Source organism: Syzygium oleosum, unplaced genomic scaffold, assembly GCF_021117445.2.
Source record: "Syzygium oleosum isolate NSW1041296 unplaced genomic scaffold, Sole_v2.1 Sole_v2.21, whole genome shotgun sequence".
Taxonomy (NCBI): Eukaryota; Viridiplantae; Streptophyta; class Magnoliopsida; order Myrtales; family Myrtaceae; genus Syzygium; species Syzygium oleosum.
In genome coordinates, this window is record NW_026607505.1 from 3,322,400 (window position 1) to 3,335,823 (window position 13,424).

A 13,424-nucleotide genomic window follows, 5' to 3' on the forward strand; every position below is an offset into this window, starting at 1 on the left:
CACTGCCATGGTTCCGCATCCAACAAGAATCCCATCAATTAAGCTAGATGTCAATCACCCACCGATTTGCCACACAAATTTTTTCTTTAACGTGGAATGAGTATCTACTAGAGTTTGCATGGATAATTGATCTACCTATTGGTATCGGACAATTCTGACTGCATAGATTGTCAAACTTGGAGCCTATGGGAATGCATACGTTTCTCATAGCAGTGTCCTATAATTCGGGTCAAGCAGCGGAGAAAGCAGATTGATTCCATACTGATGGGAAATGGTGACTTCTGTCCTTATCATGAGGGCCACAGTGGCTATGGGCAGTAGCCAATATTAATCTTATAGGCCTGGATAAATGTTGTAGTCTTACCATGTTTCGAAATATGGCAAAACGCTTAATAATACAGACATGGGACTGGCAAATGTTTACTTATCAACATAACCTTCAGCATTTGGATTGGTCAGGATACCTTCAGCATAACTTTCATGTCGGCCATTCCTCATGAAAACCGTTGGGAGCCGTGAGGATCTCCAGAAGTCGAAGGACCAGAACGTGAGGTATCAGACGGATTCTCATTTGAATCGGTCGGGGAACCTTCACCAGAATTTATATAGTGGCGGTTCTTCATGTAATTGACGAGGGGTGACTGGTGAGAAACCTTGTCCTGATACTCCTTCCACCACTGCATATAGCTGCTTTTCTCCAAAAAAATGTCGGAAGAAACTTTGTGCTTCTTGATCAAATCCATAACATACTCCTCAAACTTTGTTAACTTCTCTTGTTCTGAAGAGGCTCTGTCCAGCCGCCTGCATGACCGGATCGCCTCCTCCACATGTGCCCATAAGCACGAATCGTCCATCACATTTTCCCCTTTTGGTTTAGTAGGACCATCCTTTTTCTCCTCCTTTTTTGGGCGATCTTCCAGCCATTTTTGTAGCAGCTTGTAGTGATCGGATCTTCCTCGAGTTAAGTAATCCTTCCGGCCCCTTCTATAATATTCTGCTATGTCTAGCAGTTCGACTATCCTCCGGTAATTATTCCCAGCAAAAAGCCACCGGTTCCGCAGTGGCGCACGCGGTAGTTGAGGATGCTTCTCCGCATCTTCAACCACCTTCTCCCAATAGACCATCGGGTATGTTTTGTACTTATCAACTCCGTTGTCACGCCGTTCCCGTGCATTCTTGAAGCTGTCATAGTAACCGGGACCCTCACCGTTAGCTCTGCATTTTCCCACGTACCGCTCGAAAAAAGCCAGGTACACTTTCATTTCATCCAGTTCTGCAATATCAAGTTCCTCTCTCAGTCGCTTGGTGACGATTCGTTCGTGCACTCCTATGTTTTCAATCAGAGCAGAGGTGCCCTCATCCTGCTGCTGTCATGATAATGAAAGTTCTACCAGTTACAAGTCCATGAGGGGAAGATCAATTCATAACAGAGGGCCTTTGTTGTTCAACTTACTCTTGAGAAAGGGTGCATACGTGTACGAGCTGTTTACAAAAACCCGGTATTAAATCGTGCGTCTATAGATGACTTATTTGTCATCTAATCATGGTTGAGTTTTGTGATTTGAAAGACTGCGTCCTAGGAATGCAAGCGCTGAAAGGGTATAATACAATACATCCATAGCTCGTTGTTCCAAATGTTAGCGTGAAATTAAAATTAAAATATAAAGTGAAATATAATAAGAGATTTAATTTATAAGTAGATTATTTGCAATTTGAGTTATACCTCTCTTCATAACATGAACAAGTTTGGCTGAATACAAATAATTTCACTTCTATTTTTGTATTATAGTAAAATTAAACATTGAAAAAACAAATAATATGTATATAAATAAAGTAAAACGGAAAATAAGAATATTTATAGCCAAACAATTTATTTGTACTTTGAGTATAACTTATTTAATTAAGGGAATAAGTTGCACTAAATAATTACGTTATTAATGAAAAAGTAAGTAAAGATAAGAACTGAAACTATTAACATGACATATGCTATTAAATTAAGATGAAAAAAATGAAGAAAAAAAATCTAAAACTATATATCTCACTGAAAAATCATTCATAGCTTATGTAACTAAGAGAGTAAATTGCAGCTAATAAATACATTTAATCAAATTTAATAGACAATATGTTTATTAATAAACGTTATAACATATATATATTAGTTGGTAGTTTATTTTTTATTCTGAAATATGTATGTTTAATTTAAAATGAAACAAAAAATGCAGCTTTCTTTTTTAAAAATTAACAATTGCTTATGACATTAATATAGAGATAGATCATGTTACTTGAAGACTATAAAAAAATTATTAATCAAAACACAAAACATAGGAAATAGTTGAAACAAAAAAGATAAGTTGTCTTCTTCGATTATTGCCTAATTTGGTAGATGTTAATTTTTTCATACTTTTCGAGAATATTCAAGGAGATTGTGGCTGAGCTTTAAGGGCAAATGAGTCCAATAAAAATATAGAACTTGAAAAAGTTGTGAAACAAGATATATTGCTTGTGGAAATATCATTCCCCCAATTTAATTTATAGTAGATTTTTTTGGTCAGAATTTATAATAGTTCAATAATTAGGATAAACCATAAATAAGTTTAACAATAAATTATGTCACAAACGATAATAGTTATATAATTACAGCTATAGTTATATTTTATAGCATATTAACATTATCAACTTTCAGAATTCCTACAGAAATGAGCAATAGTATCGGTGCATACAAAAGTAATCAATATTATATTCATTTAGATAAATTAACATAATACGCACAATAACAGTTCATAGTTACTCTATTAACTTACTATAATAATTAGTTGTAAAGAGTAGTTTGACAATGTATACAATAATCAATCATGATGAGTATCGGGATATTCAAGTTACTAACGTAGTACTTGTTATGTTACTAACAGTTAATAGTTAACTATTAATTATTTATTTACGGTCCAAAATTAGAACGAAATCGCGATTTCTCCGCTTAAAATACCAAAGCCAGAACAAGGGCTCAAACCGAACATTAACATAGTCAAGATGAGCTACCTGACTTGGCCAGAGGCCCACTGCTGTGACTTGAGCAGTAATCCCAGCTTTATATGAGTCTGCTTCATGCCCGAGAAAGCTAGAAACATTCCTCTTGAAAGGTATTTTCTCAAGAAGTTCAATAAAGTCCTTATAATCTGAAGTTCGGGCCTCTTGTTTTCCAGCAACAATTTCCGGGCTCTTGTATTTGAGCAACTCGATTACAGAGTCAGGAGCTTGGAAACATGCCCAAACCGATTCAGAGCACAAAAGGAATGTACCGAAAGGCTCGTATGAGCTCAGGCCAGTGGTGGGAGGAACAAGGAATAATCTCGGGACACAATCATCCCTGTGAACCACATGCAAGAAGCAAGAATTGCATGTCCGATGGCGCGATATGGCTTGTTGGAAGGGGCTGTCCCCGAGGAGGGGCGAACCGAAAGTGATGCAAAGGGGGAGGTTGTATTTGGTTGGATCAAGCGTGTTTAGAAGTGACAATGTAAAAAGTGAGGCAATGGATCCATTCAGACAATGTCCTGTGATAATATAGGGGATATGGTTCTCTTTTTTATTATTTTCTGGCGACCTGAAAGAGGTTTTAACCTGCATTGAAGCAGAATGAGCATCAATGCAAAGTCAGTGGAAGCAAATGAAATTTTCAATGCTTATATATATGTACCCCAAGAGTCATTCCTCTCTGATGAACATGCACTCATATAATGATCAAATTTATTGACTCTCACACTAATCCACGAAACCCTGCTGATTCTACAAATTGAGCATGAACCTACTGATTTTGATAACGCATCATTCGTTGTACTTTTACCTATCAAATGCCATTAATTTCACCATCTTTTGTACCTTATAACGTAATCGACATGAACAACGGTTGATCAATTTCTCGTGTTTATATGGGGTGTGCATTTGAAAAGAGAAACGTGTACAAAATCATCAAATGAAGTGCCACTTAGGCTATATTCACTACTAATATTATGAAAAATCTCTCATTCTTCGGCGTACTAAAATATATATGTTGCTTTGCATCATAACCAACATATTTCATGTGTGCTGCACCAACAATTTTATGACATCATTCGATTCACAATCACGGAATAAAGACACTGATTTACTGTCACGCCCCGAACCCCATCGAGCTCGCGACATCCTGCTCCGATCGAAATGATGCGACGTTCCAGGAACGTCGCCGACCCAACCCAAACATCAGAGCCACATGCGGAAGCGGATATAAAAACCCCGGACAAAAAGATGACGACAACAGGGTAGAACACCACAACAATCAAACAACAACATCTTCATACAGCACCAAACATACAAACATCATATTACAGACATAAATACAGACGAACATACTCCGCCACCGTTTTAACAAAAGTTCAGGGGTTTGGTTATCTTAACTTCACTATCGGATAACCCAAGTTAAACAACCCCTAAAATATCCTAGGGAAAGCCTACTGGTTGCCCTCTTCCGCTCTGCTCCTGAGTCATCTGGCTTCTGCTCCGGAAAAAAATCAAATGCAGCTCCACTGGGCACCAAAGGTGGTTCCTCGAACTTCCAAAAAGAGGAGGCGAACTTCCCGGGTCTAAGGTTGGGGGTCTGAAATTGTGGATTATACAACTATGATATGAGACGAATCTCAATAAGTGTACAACCCCAAACCCCACGTAGGCACTCACGTACCGCCAGACGAAAATACGCATAACACACGACAATCAAACAGACTAACAACCACACACAACCCTACCTGGAATCCATCATACACGTTCTTGCACGTTAGACAATAACACAGCCAATACACCACATCGATGAATCACAGTCGCGCGCGTGCCTCAATTATAAGACAGAAACCACTTGGGCACGTCCCATACCGTGCCTAGCAGTTTCTACCCCATAATTAAGCATCACATCACACGATACAAACACACTCGCACACTAACTCACACCATGCGTCACTTTTTCAAACCTCGCACCTCAAGCCAATTCCCGCTCATTTTCAACTCTTCCACCACTACCGCGCCCGCGTAAAACGCATCAGGCCAACGGTCTTCTGACCTCATCAGGCATCGACACCCCGTCGGGCCGGGCATCGTCACCTCGTCAGGGACGGCATCGTCCCGCGTAAACGAACACGCCTCAAGACGAAATCCTACACACACTTTCCTTCTATCGCGCCAGCGTAAAATGCATCAAGCCAACGGTCTTCTGACCTCGTCAGGCATCGACACCCCGTCGGGCCGGGCATCGTCACCTCGTCAGGGACGGCATCGTCCCATGTAAACGAACACGCCTCAGGACGGATCCTTTCCAACCAATCCTACATTTTCATATCCTCGTTCCACTCATACCACATCTATCACATGGTCACACACGGCCTCCCTTACACACGGCCACACATACGCACGGCAAAACACACACACCTCACACACATGCCACAATTGTACGTCCTCGTCACACGAACACGCCACCCAATCACACATTCTTGGCACGCGAACACATTACGCAATCGCACCGCCACACCATCACACCTCACGGTCACATGCTCACGGCACACAACCGCGCCACACGGCCACTCACACACAGCATACGGCCAATCCATACTCAGCCCACAGCACTTTCAAAACAGCCCACAATCCCTAATTCCACAATCGATCAATTAAGCCCAATTTAGCCATAACCATTCCAATCAATCACACAAATTAATCACGATCGTTCCACACATCACAGCCATCATCGAGCCTCCTAAACCTCGCAAATTTCTTCGCCTAATCAGTCCGTAACGACCAAATACTCAGCCCTAACCTCAGCCCCAAAACAGCCCCAAAAACAGTCACAAAATTGCCTAAACCGGGTCCTAAACAAGCCTAGAAATACCCGAAGTCCTAGGTAGTTTTTGGGGGAGACACTTACCTAAGAGAAACAGGGCAGCTCGGCTGGACAGGGGCGGGGACAGCCGGAACAGAGCAGCGGCGGCGGCGGCGTCACCGGCAGCTTAGCGGGCGAGCGGCTGCTCCACGGCGAGCGGGTGGCTGGCCGGCGGCAAACGGGCGGCTGAGGGTGGCGATGGTCACGTACAGGGCAGGGGAAGGCGGCCTGGGGTGGCTCGGCGGCAGCTTGGCCGATCGGAACAGGGAAAGACGGAGAGAGAAGAGAGAGGCGGACGGTGGCCGGAAAGGAGAAGCAGCGGCGCAGGGCGGCTGGGCTGGGCGGCGACCGGCGGTGGCGAGCTGATGGCCAGCCTTGCTGGGTCACGCACGAAGGAGGGGGGAGAGAGAGAGGGGGCCGATCGGTGGGGGTGAGGGTGAGGAGAGAGAGAACGTGAGAGTGAAAGAGAGAGAATTTCGGGAGAGAGAGAGAGAGAGAGAAAACGGGAGAGGAGGGGCTGATCGTGGGAGAGAGAGGATGGCCGGAGGTGAGGTGAGAGAGAGAGGTCTGACCGGTCAAAGATGGGGGGCTAAAAGGGGACACTTGTCGCGATCCTACGCACTTGACCATTTTACCCTTAATCCGACGGTCCTCGCTGATCCTATCCAAATAATTGAGGGGCGCAATGGTCTTTAGGTCCAATAATGCAGCTGATAAGTACTCTTAATTATCCCAAATATTTTCCCAAAATTCGGAACTGAAAACGGCCCAGGGGCAAAATGGTCATTTTTCCGGTCCCGGGTCGAAATTTCATATTTCGCCCGTACCAACCCCAAATGGGTGTGGCCAACATAATATGGCGTCGGAATAGCGAAAATAGCTTCTTAAGCCCTCGAAAATCGACTGCAAAGTCCTGGGGATTAAAATAATATTATTTTTCACTTCCGAGCCAAAATTCCAATTTTTGACCATAACAACTCTAAATGTGCGTGGCCACCCCAAAATGACATCGGCCTCGAAAAATAATCTCATACGGCCTCAGAATCAACGTCGGGGTCTAGAGGGGCAAAATCGTAATTTTTCCGATCCCGAACCGAAATCCATTTTTTTGCAGAAATGGGTGGCCCCAAGGTTGGCCAAGCCAAAAACATCATCGGCCGCTCAAAATTGTCACTTTCAAAATTCTCGATTCCCGGGCCCGAATTCCAAGAAATGACTAAGATCGAACAATCGCGACTTTAGCTTATCTCTGGCTAACGGGTGACTCATTGGGATTACGCGTTCTCGACCCGTGACCGACACTAAGTCAAATCACGTTTAAATTTACTCTACCCGGGACGACCTCGGTTGTCATATAATTGCGAGGGTCTGTCGCTAGTTCCCTTCGGACACGATCGATCAAATAGACCGGTCTCAGTTGGCTCAAAACATTCCCTCGTCAATCCATATGGTCGAAGATCGGACCCAGGTCGAGTTCTTTGGTCGTGCGAACTCAATCCCGTAATGGCCTTACCCCTAAGGTTAGCATCTCCGTGAATGCGCATTTCCGAGTGAGATCTCACTATAAGTGCATTGGCCAAATTCATTCCTTAAATCCCGGAAAAAGGATCGAAAATTCAGACCGTTACATTTACGATCACAACTATGCTAAAAAAGCATACTTCTCTAGCAAAGCAATGCCATCACGTCTCATCCGACAAACGGAAACAAGTCGAAAATCGTAAGGGGCCAACCATTAGCACGAGTACTTCTGAGGCAATATCTTTAAGAGAAAATTCCTAGATCTGAGAAGTACTTTGAGACCTCTGAGCAACTAATAGCTAGCTATAATGGATAACTTGAGAGAATAAATAAACAGGGTACCTTTTCTTGTAGTTCAGAGAACTCGCCACGGAGAGAGTTAAACTGAGAAAAAGCAGCTTCATTTATCGAAAAAGATTGATGGGTATCGGAGCGTAGGAACTTAAAGTCAGAGATCTCCGATATAGGAACCAGACTGCTTTCTTGTTGAAGATCACCTGTAGTGACCTGTGAGCTGACAAAGGCAATGAAATTGCAGTCTTGATGTTTACGAGTGATGATATCGGGGTTCTTCCCTTGGTATTCAAATATCGCTTTCCATGAATCTATAAGAATATTGGTTGACACAGCCAAGTTTTCCAAATATAATCCATTGCTGAATCTGCAACTCAGAAAACCAACAGACTGATGAGATGTTTTAGCAGTAAAAAGTCAACGTGAAACGCATGCACTTTCTTCGCAAGATCTCGGATTTATGCAAATTCTGTTTCAGAAACTGAGCAAAGGAAAAGAAAATCTTTACACGTGCTCAGGGTCTTCCATCGGATCAATCTGGGAAGGTTGTGTGTGTCGCACAAACACAGCAACTTAACCACCGAGCCGCGTCCTTTTTAGATTTGTAGAACTCCGAGAAGGAAATTAAAGACAGTTTGCTTAGCAGAATTTATCATTCCACCAAAAAGGAAAACTACATTATAATCCTAGAGACGGGGTTTCCCCAGTAGCCCAGTTGGTTTGTTTGAGATAAATTAAATTGGATAGGAGACTTCCAGGATCGACCGTGGGTTCACGTTCAATATTCTAAAACCAATTCTTAAACTCCAAAAGTCAATGGCCAAACAAGAAAACTCCGAAAGTCATTCATTTGCCAAGATAAGAAATTCTAAAAGCCATCCTTTTCATCTTTATCAATAGGCCCTAGCCAACAGAGATTGGATTCATTTGGTTACAGAAAAAAAATCGGAGATTTGATGATGTATTAGTGAGGTAATATGATGTTTGACATGTGAAAAATTTAACCATGCGTGGATTAGCATAGTTGCTTGGTTATTAGGGGATTTGCAGCTTAGGAACTTTGAGATCACCTATTCGAATCTCACTAAATGCGTCTAGCTACAACTAAGTCAGGGCTACTTGCATAGGTTGAAGATCCGAATTTAATTGATTCATGAGATTTGTAATGTGTTCCATGGGTCTCCAAGTAGTCGAGTATTCACACCCATGCCCTTGGGTTATAACAAAAGAAAAATGAACGAAGCTCATGGAACAATTCTATTTGGTAAATAAAAAACTTTATATGCACCATCATCTAGATCAATTACTTTTACTGTTGGTAAACAAAATAAAAGCTTGGGTTAATACCATAAAAAAAACTCCAAATTAGTATACATGTGATAAATTTATTCCAAATAAATTTTTTAATCACAAAAAATCCTAAATTGCTGCATCTGTAACAAATTGTTGATGTGTTTGTGCAAAGAAAAGAGAATAATTTCTTAGAGCTTAGAATTAACCTTATAATATTAAATGTCTCATGTATATATGTAAAATAGATACAATGAATCTATCTTGTTAGATAAATGTAAAAGTGGCGCTCCACGACACTTTCTATGGATGGCTAACATGTGGCACTCTACATGAGTGAAATATATATTGATGTTAGAAAGCAGAATAGATGGGGGACGTAGGAAGACACGTGGGGCCCTACGGAGAGTTGAAACGGATCGAAGACGCATATTAACAGGGTCGAAGATGCAATTGAATCGAAGAAATTGCAAGCAAATATGTCCATACTAATTTTAGAGATTAAGCCTTTGAGTGCAAAGAAGGCCAAATGGGTAGTGACTTTGAATAATGTACTTAGTTACATCTTACTATGGGTATGAAAAACTTTAGTCTAGATTAAAATTCCATGGCTTGTGGTGGATTAAAAGTGGATAGCACCTAACCAGATTGACCCATGAAGATCGAAACACAAAAAATCAATCTTCTTCTTCTCCTCTTTTTCGTTTTTTTTGTGAACCCAAATACTCTACCCATATGATGGATTGCCTTTTGTCCTTGTTATTTAAATCAATCGGTATCTGTGGTCATTGTAATGGATCGCCTTTTGTCCGATTCTTTTTACATGATTTCAAGAGACAATAAGATTGTCCATGTGAAGGTTTGATAGATGCCGCAGGGCGAATAATGTTGTGGAATATGTGGATCCAATTGGACGACTTAAGCAACTACCGGTGTTTTTCAATTATTTCGGTTGCAAGACTACTTGTATGGTTTTATCATCAACTTCTTTCACCAATAGTGAGTCTTTTCTACAATATTTCGAGTAGGGTTGAATATAGATGGGAGCAAGTTATGGCAATGATGAAATGAATAAGGGATAATGACATAAATGATCTCCTAAACTTTGGCCCAATGTGCAATGTGATCCTTAAACTTTAAATTTATTCAATGTTGTCCATAAACTTTAGCTCAATGTGCAATATTGTCCCTCAACTATTAATTTGTTTAATGTGATCCCTGAATTTTAGTACATGTTCAATTTAGTCCCTGGACTATATGAAAATATTTAATATTGTCATTCCGTTAATTCAACTTCAGGGACAACACTGGATATTTTCATATAGTTCGGGAACTAAATTGAATATGCACAAAAAATTTAGGGATTGCATTAAATAAATTTAAAGTTCAGGAACCACATTGTACATAAGATCAAAGTTCATAGATCACTTGAGTCATTTACTCAATGATTAACTCTGAAGAAAAAAACAGTTATAATGGTCAAAAGAGGTCTTGGTCTTTTTATATTAGTTCTTCACCAAATTGCACATGCTATACTGCAAGCGGGATCTTTTTATATTAGTTCTTCACCGGGTCAATAGGTAGCTAGTACCTTATTTTCTTTCTGTTAACCTTGCTTTTAGATAACAATATTAATGTCGTGGCCATAAAGGACAACAATGTGAACCTTAAGACGTGCTCCCAGCACAGGCTGACTAAGGGCGCGTTTGCTAATATTTCTACTGCTCTATTTTTCTATTCTTTTATTTTTTGGAGCAAAAAAAGAATAGAAATCCGTTTGTTAACGTTAGTTAATTTTTTTATTACCGGAATAGAAAAGTGGCCAAGAAATAAATTTGGAACAAAAATAAAAAGTAGAATTTTTCTATTTCTTTGTTTCCAGAAATAAAAAAAGATAGAAAGGTATAAAGGTTCAATAAAAACCCTAAAATTTACTTCTTACCTCGTCGACCCTTTTAAGCTGCGGCCTCAACTCCTCCTCCATCCTCCGTCGTCTGCAAACAGTCTCAAAGCACCGGCCACCACCCCCGTCACTTGCGGCGAAGCCCTGGCCAGTCGGAAGCCGCCGGACGCCTTTCTGTTCTCGTCTCTGTTTGATACTGTGTGGCGATTCTATAGGGACGCCGTCGAGCAAGGGCCGCCCTCGCTGATCTGGGCGCGCGCGCCACCGTGCCTTCAGGCTCCATTTTCTTGGACTTTTCTCATTTGGGGCACGCGGCCCTAGGGTTTCGGCATCCCTGTGTAGTAACGAAGAATCGTGGGACTAGTTTGTATCCTCTCGAAACATCAACATGCATGTATATTCACGGGGGAGCTGTCCATGTTGAATTTTCCTGCTATGTCTAGTGTTTGTGGTTCTTTCATCAGTTCAATGCTTAGACAGCGATATTAGAAATTGAGATGCTTTTAGGCTTGTGGTTGCGAGACAGTTTGGCCTCTGTTATGAGGTGGACTCCTGTCTCCTTACGTCGGTGTTCTAATGATCTCATAATCTGTAGCGGCTGTTTTTCTCCTCATTGTAAATTTTGTGATGATTTATGCTTGTGGAACTGATGCGATCCTAATACATCATGTGCACAGACGGGTGGCGCAAGAGCTTGGGGTCAAGCTTGGGGAGGAAGTGGGTTATGCCATCCGGTTTGAGGATAGGACTTCGGAGAGGACAAGAATCAAGTAAATTTTTTCAGAACGTTTTCCAATGTCCAAATCATATTCAGCTTTGATTTTGTAGAGTTTCTCCTAGATATATGAATGTTCGGACCTCCATTGCTTGCACAGTTGGGGAAATTGGATAGAATCTTGTGCTCTCCCTCCTTGCGATTTCTAACAATGGACTTTGTACTTGCTCAGATACCTTACTGATGGTGTACTTCTTCGCGAAAGTTTATCCAACCTGGAGCTCAGTGAATATTCAGTCATAATATTGGATGAAGCCCATGAAATGAGTTTAAATACATGAGTTCTATGTGCGATTCTTCTACTTTTTCCCGCATTGAGGGTCTGTTGGCTTTTCCGTGTCATGTGAATGGGATACATCTTTAGTGTCCAATTTCTGTAACCCTGTCTGTATCTGTCTGCTGCTACTGATCAAGTTTCCTTTTATAATACTGGCGATGTACCTTCAGGGACATATTGCTTGCAATGATGAAGCGATTAATCAAGATCCGCTCATCCAATTTGAGGGTTCTGATAACTTCGGCTACTCTTGATGGCAATAAAGTCTCTAAGTTTTTCTCAGATTGCCCAGTACTAAATGTTCCTGGAAAGTTATATCCAGTGGAAATAGTATACAGCAGAGAGCGTCCTACAAGCTATCTTGAGTCTTTTTTGAGAACGGCCCTCAGTATGATACGACTTTGATCATATACTTACCCCTTCAAGCTTGCACTTTGATCTTTTTGGCTTAATGCCGTGACATGATGATGGCTTCCATGTATTTGCCAATTATTGGTTGTCGGTTTGTAGTTTGGTTAATGTTTGTTTTTGTATTTTTTTAATCTAATTTATAATTGATACATTGTTTTTTTCTATCTTCTCTCTGTCAAAGCTCAATCTATTGTCACAGCGATCTTTTCCTTTTGTTCCCAGTAAATTTCACTTTACGTATGGAAGTTATTGTTAGTTCACTTAGCACACTAAAGTTCTCTGGACACAATATTTGAGTTTGTTATGAACTTCTTGCCCAAAACAAAATGAATTTCTATGATAGGTCATTCTTGCTTGTTGCCTTTTCTATTCAAAAGTTTTGAATTGCAATACTAACTCTTATTTCTAACTAATTTAAAATGTAGACATACATCTTCGGGAACCAGAAGGTGATGTCTTGATATTCATGACTGGACAGGTGAAATTAAATTTTGCATGATTTTCCCTCTAGTTCCAGGTCAATAAATATTTGTATTTTTCAAATCCAAAGCTTGTGCAGTGTTTCAAACGGAGGTTTGGTGAGCTTTGAATATTTGGCAAAGCATGAGTCGATGGGATATTTTTGTACTAGGAGTATAGAGAATCTCTTTGGAGTATTGGCATTCAATTACGCTTTTCTTGCTGCAAATAAAGATTGCTCCTTCAAGTATATGTTCAACTTTATTGGACGAAAACAAAATGTATAATATATATAAGTCACAATCAAATTTAAATTGATTTTGTAAACTTAATCATTATCAGAAAATTAAGGATTCATGTCTATATAAATTAATTTTCAAAGTTCCTGTGACTATTGAAGTGATTAATAAAGATTAAGAAAATTAATTTTATCCATGAAGAGCATGCTAAAGATAGATATATATATATATATATATGTAAAGTAGTGTGAGCTAAAAAGGATTAGACAAACCAATAAACCATGCTTATTGATTTTTTTCACTTATAACTTGTATTTATAGTTAAATAAAAGATATAGACTATAGACTTGAATGAAAAA

At 40.4% G+C, this 13,424-nt stretch overlaps 1 protein-coding gene and 1 long non-coding RNA gene across 2 annotated transcripts; one reads left to right on the forward strand and one right to left on the reverse strand.

The window, feature by feature from the left end:
- Positions 1-125: 125 nt before the first annotated feature.
- LOC115690768 (senescence-associated carboxylesterase 101-like) lies at positions 126-8,486 on the reverse strand. The gene is made up of 4 exons (XM_030617234.2): positions 8,220-8,486; positions 7,760-8,078; positions 3,037-3,618; positions 126-1,367 (listed from the first exon to the last, which is right to left on the reverse strand). The coding sequence occupies exons 1-4, from the start codon at positions 8,237-8,239 to the stop codon at positions 495-497; spliced, it is 1,794 nt and encodes a 597-aa protein (XP_030473094.2). The 5' UTR covers positions 8,240-8,486; the 3' UTR covers positions 126-494.
- Positions 8,487-11,248: 2,762 nt separating this feature from the next.
- LOC115690786 (uncharacterized) lies at positions 11,249-12,873 on the forward strand. The gene is made up of 3 exons (XR_004006912.2): positions 11,249-11,674; positions 11,852-12,344; positions 12,793-12,873. It is a non-coding gene; the product is annotated as an uncharacterized LOC115690786 (long non-coding RNA).
- The last annotated feature ends 551 nt before the right edge of the window (positions 12,874-13,424 follow it).

Excerpts from the sequence above, each read along its gene's own strand:
- LOC115690768 (XM_030617234.2), bottom strand. The coding sequence starts at position 8,239 with ATGGAAGACCCTGAGCACGT. Across the intron at positions 3,619-7,759 it reads TCTCTGAACTACAAGAAAAG|GTTAAAACCTCTTTCAGGTC; the intron begins GTACCCTGTTTA and ends GCTTCAATGCAG. Across the intron at positions 1,368-3,036 it reads TGGGCCTCTGGCCAAGTCAG|CAGCAGGATGAGGGCACCTC; the intron begins GTAGCTCATCTT and ends TTATCATGACAG.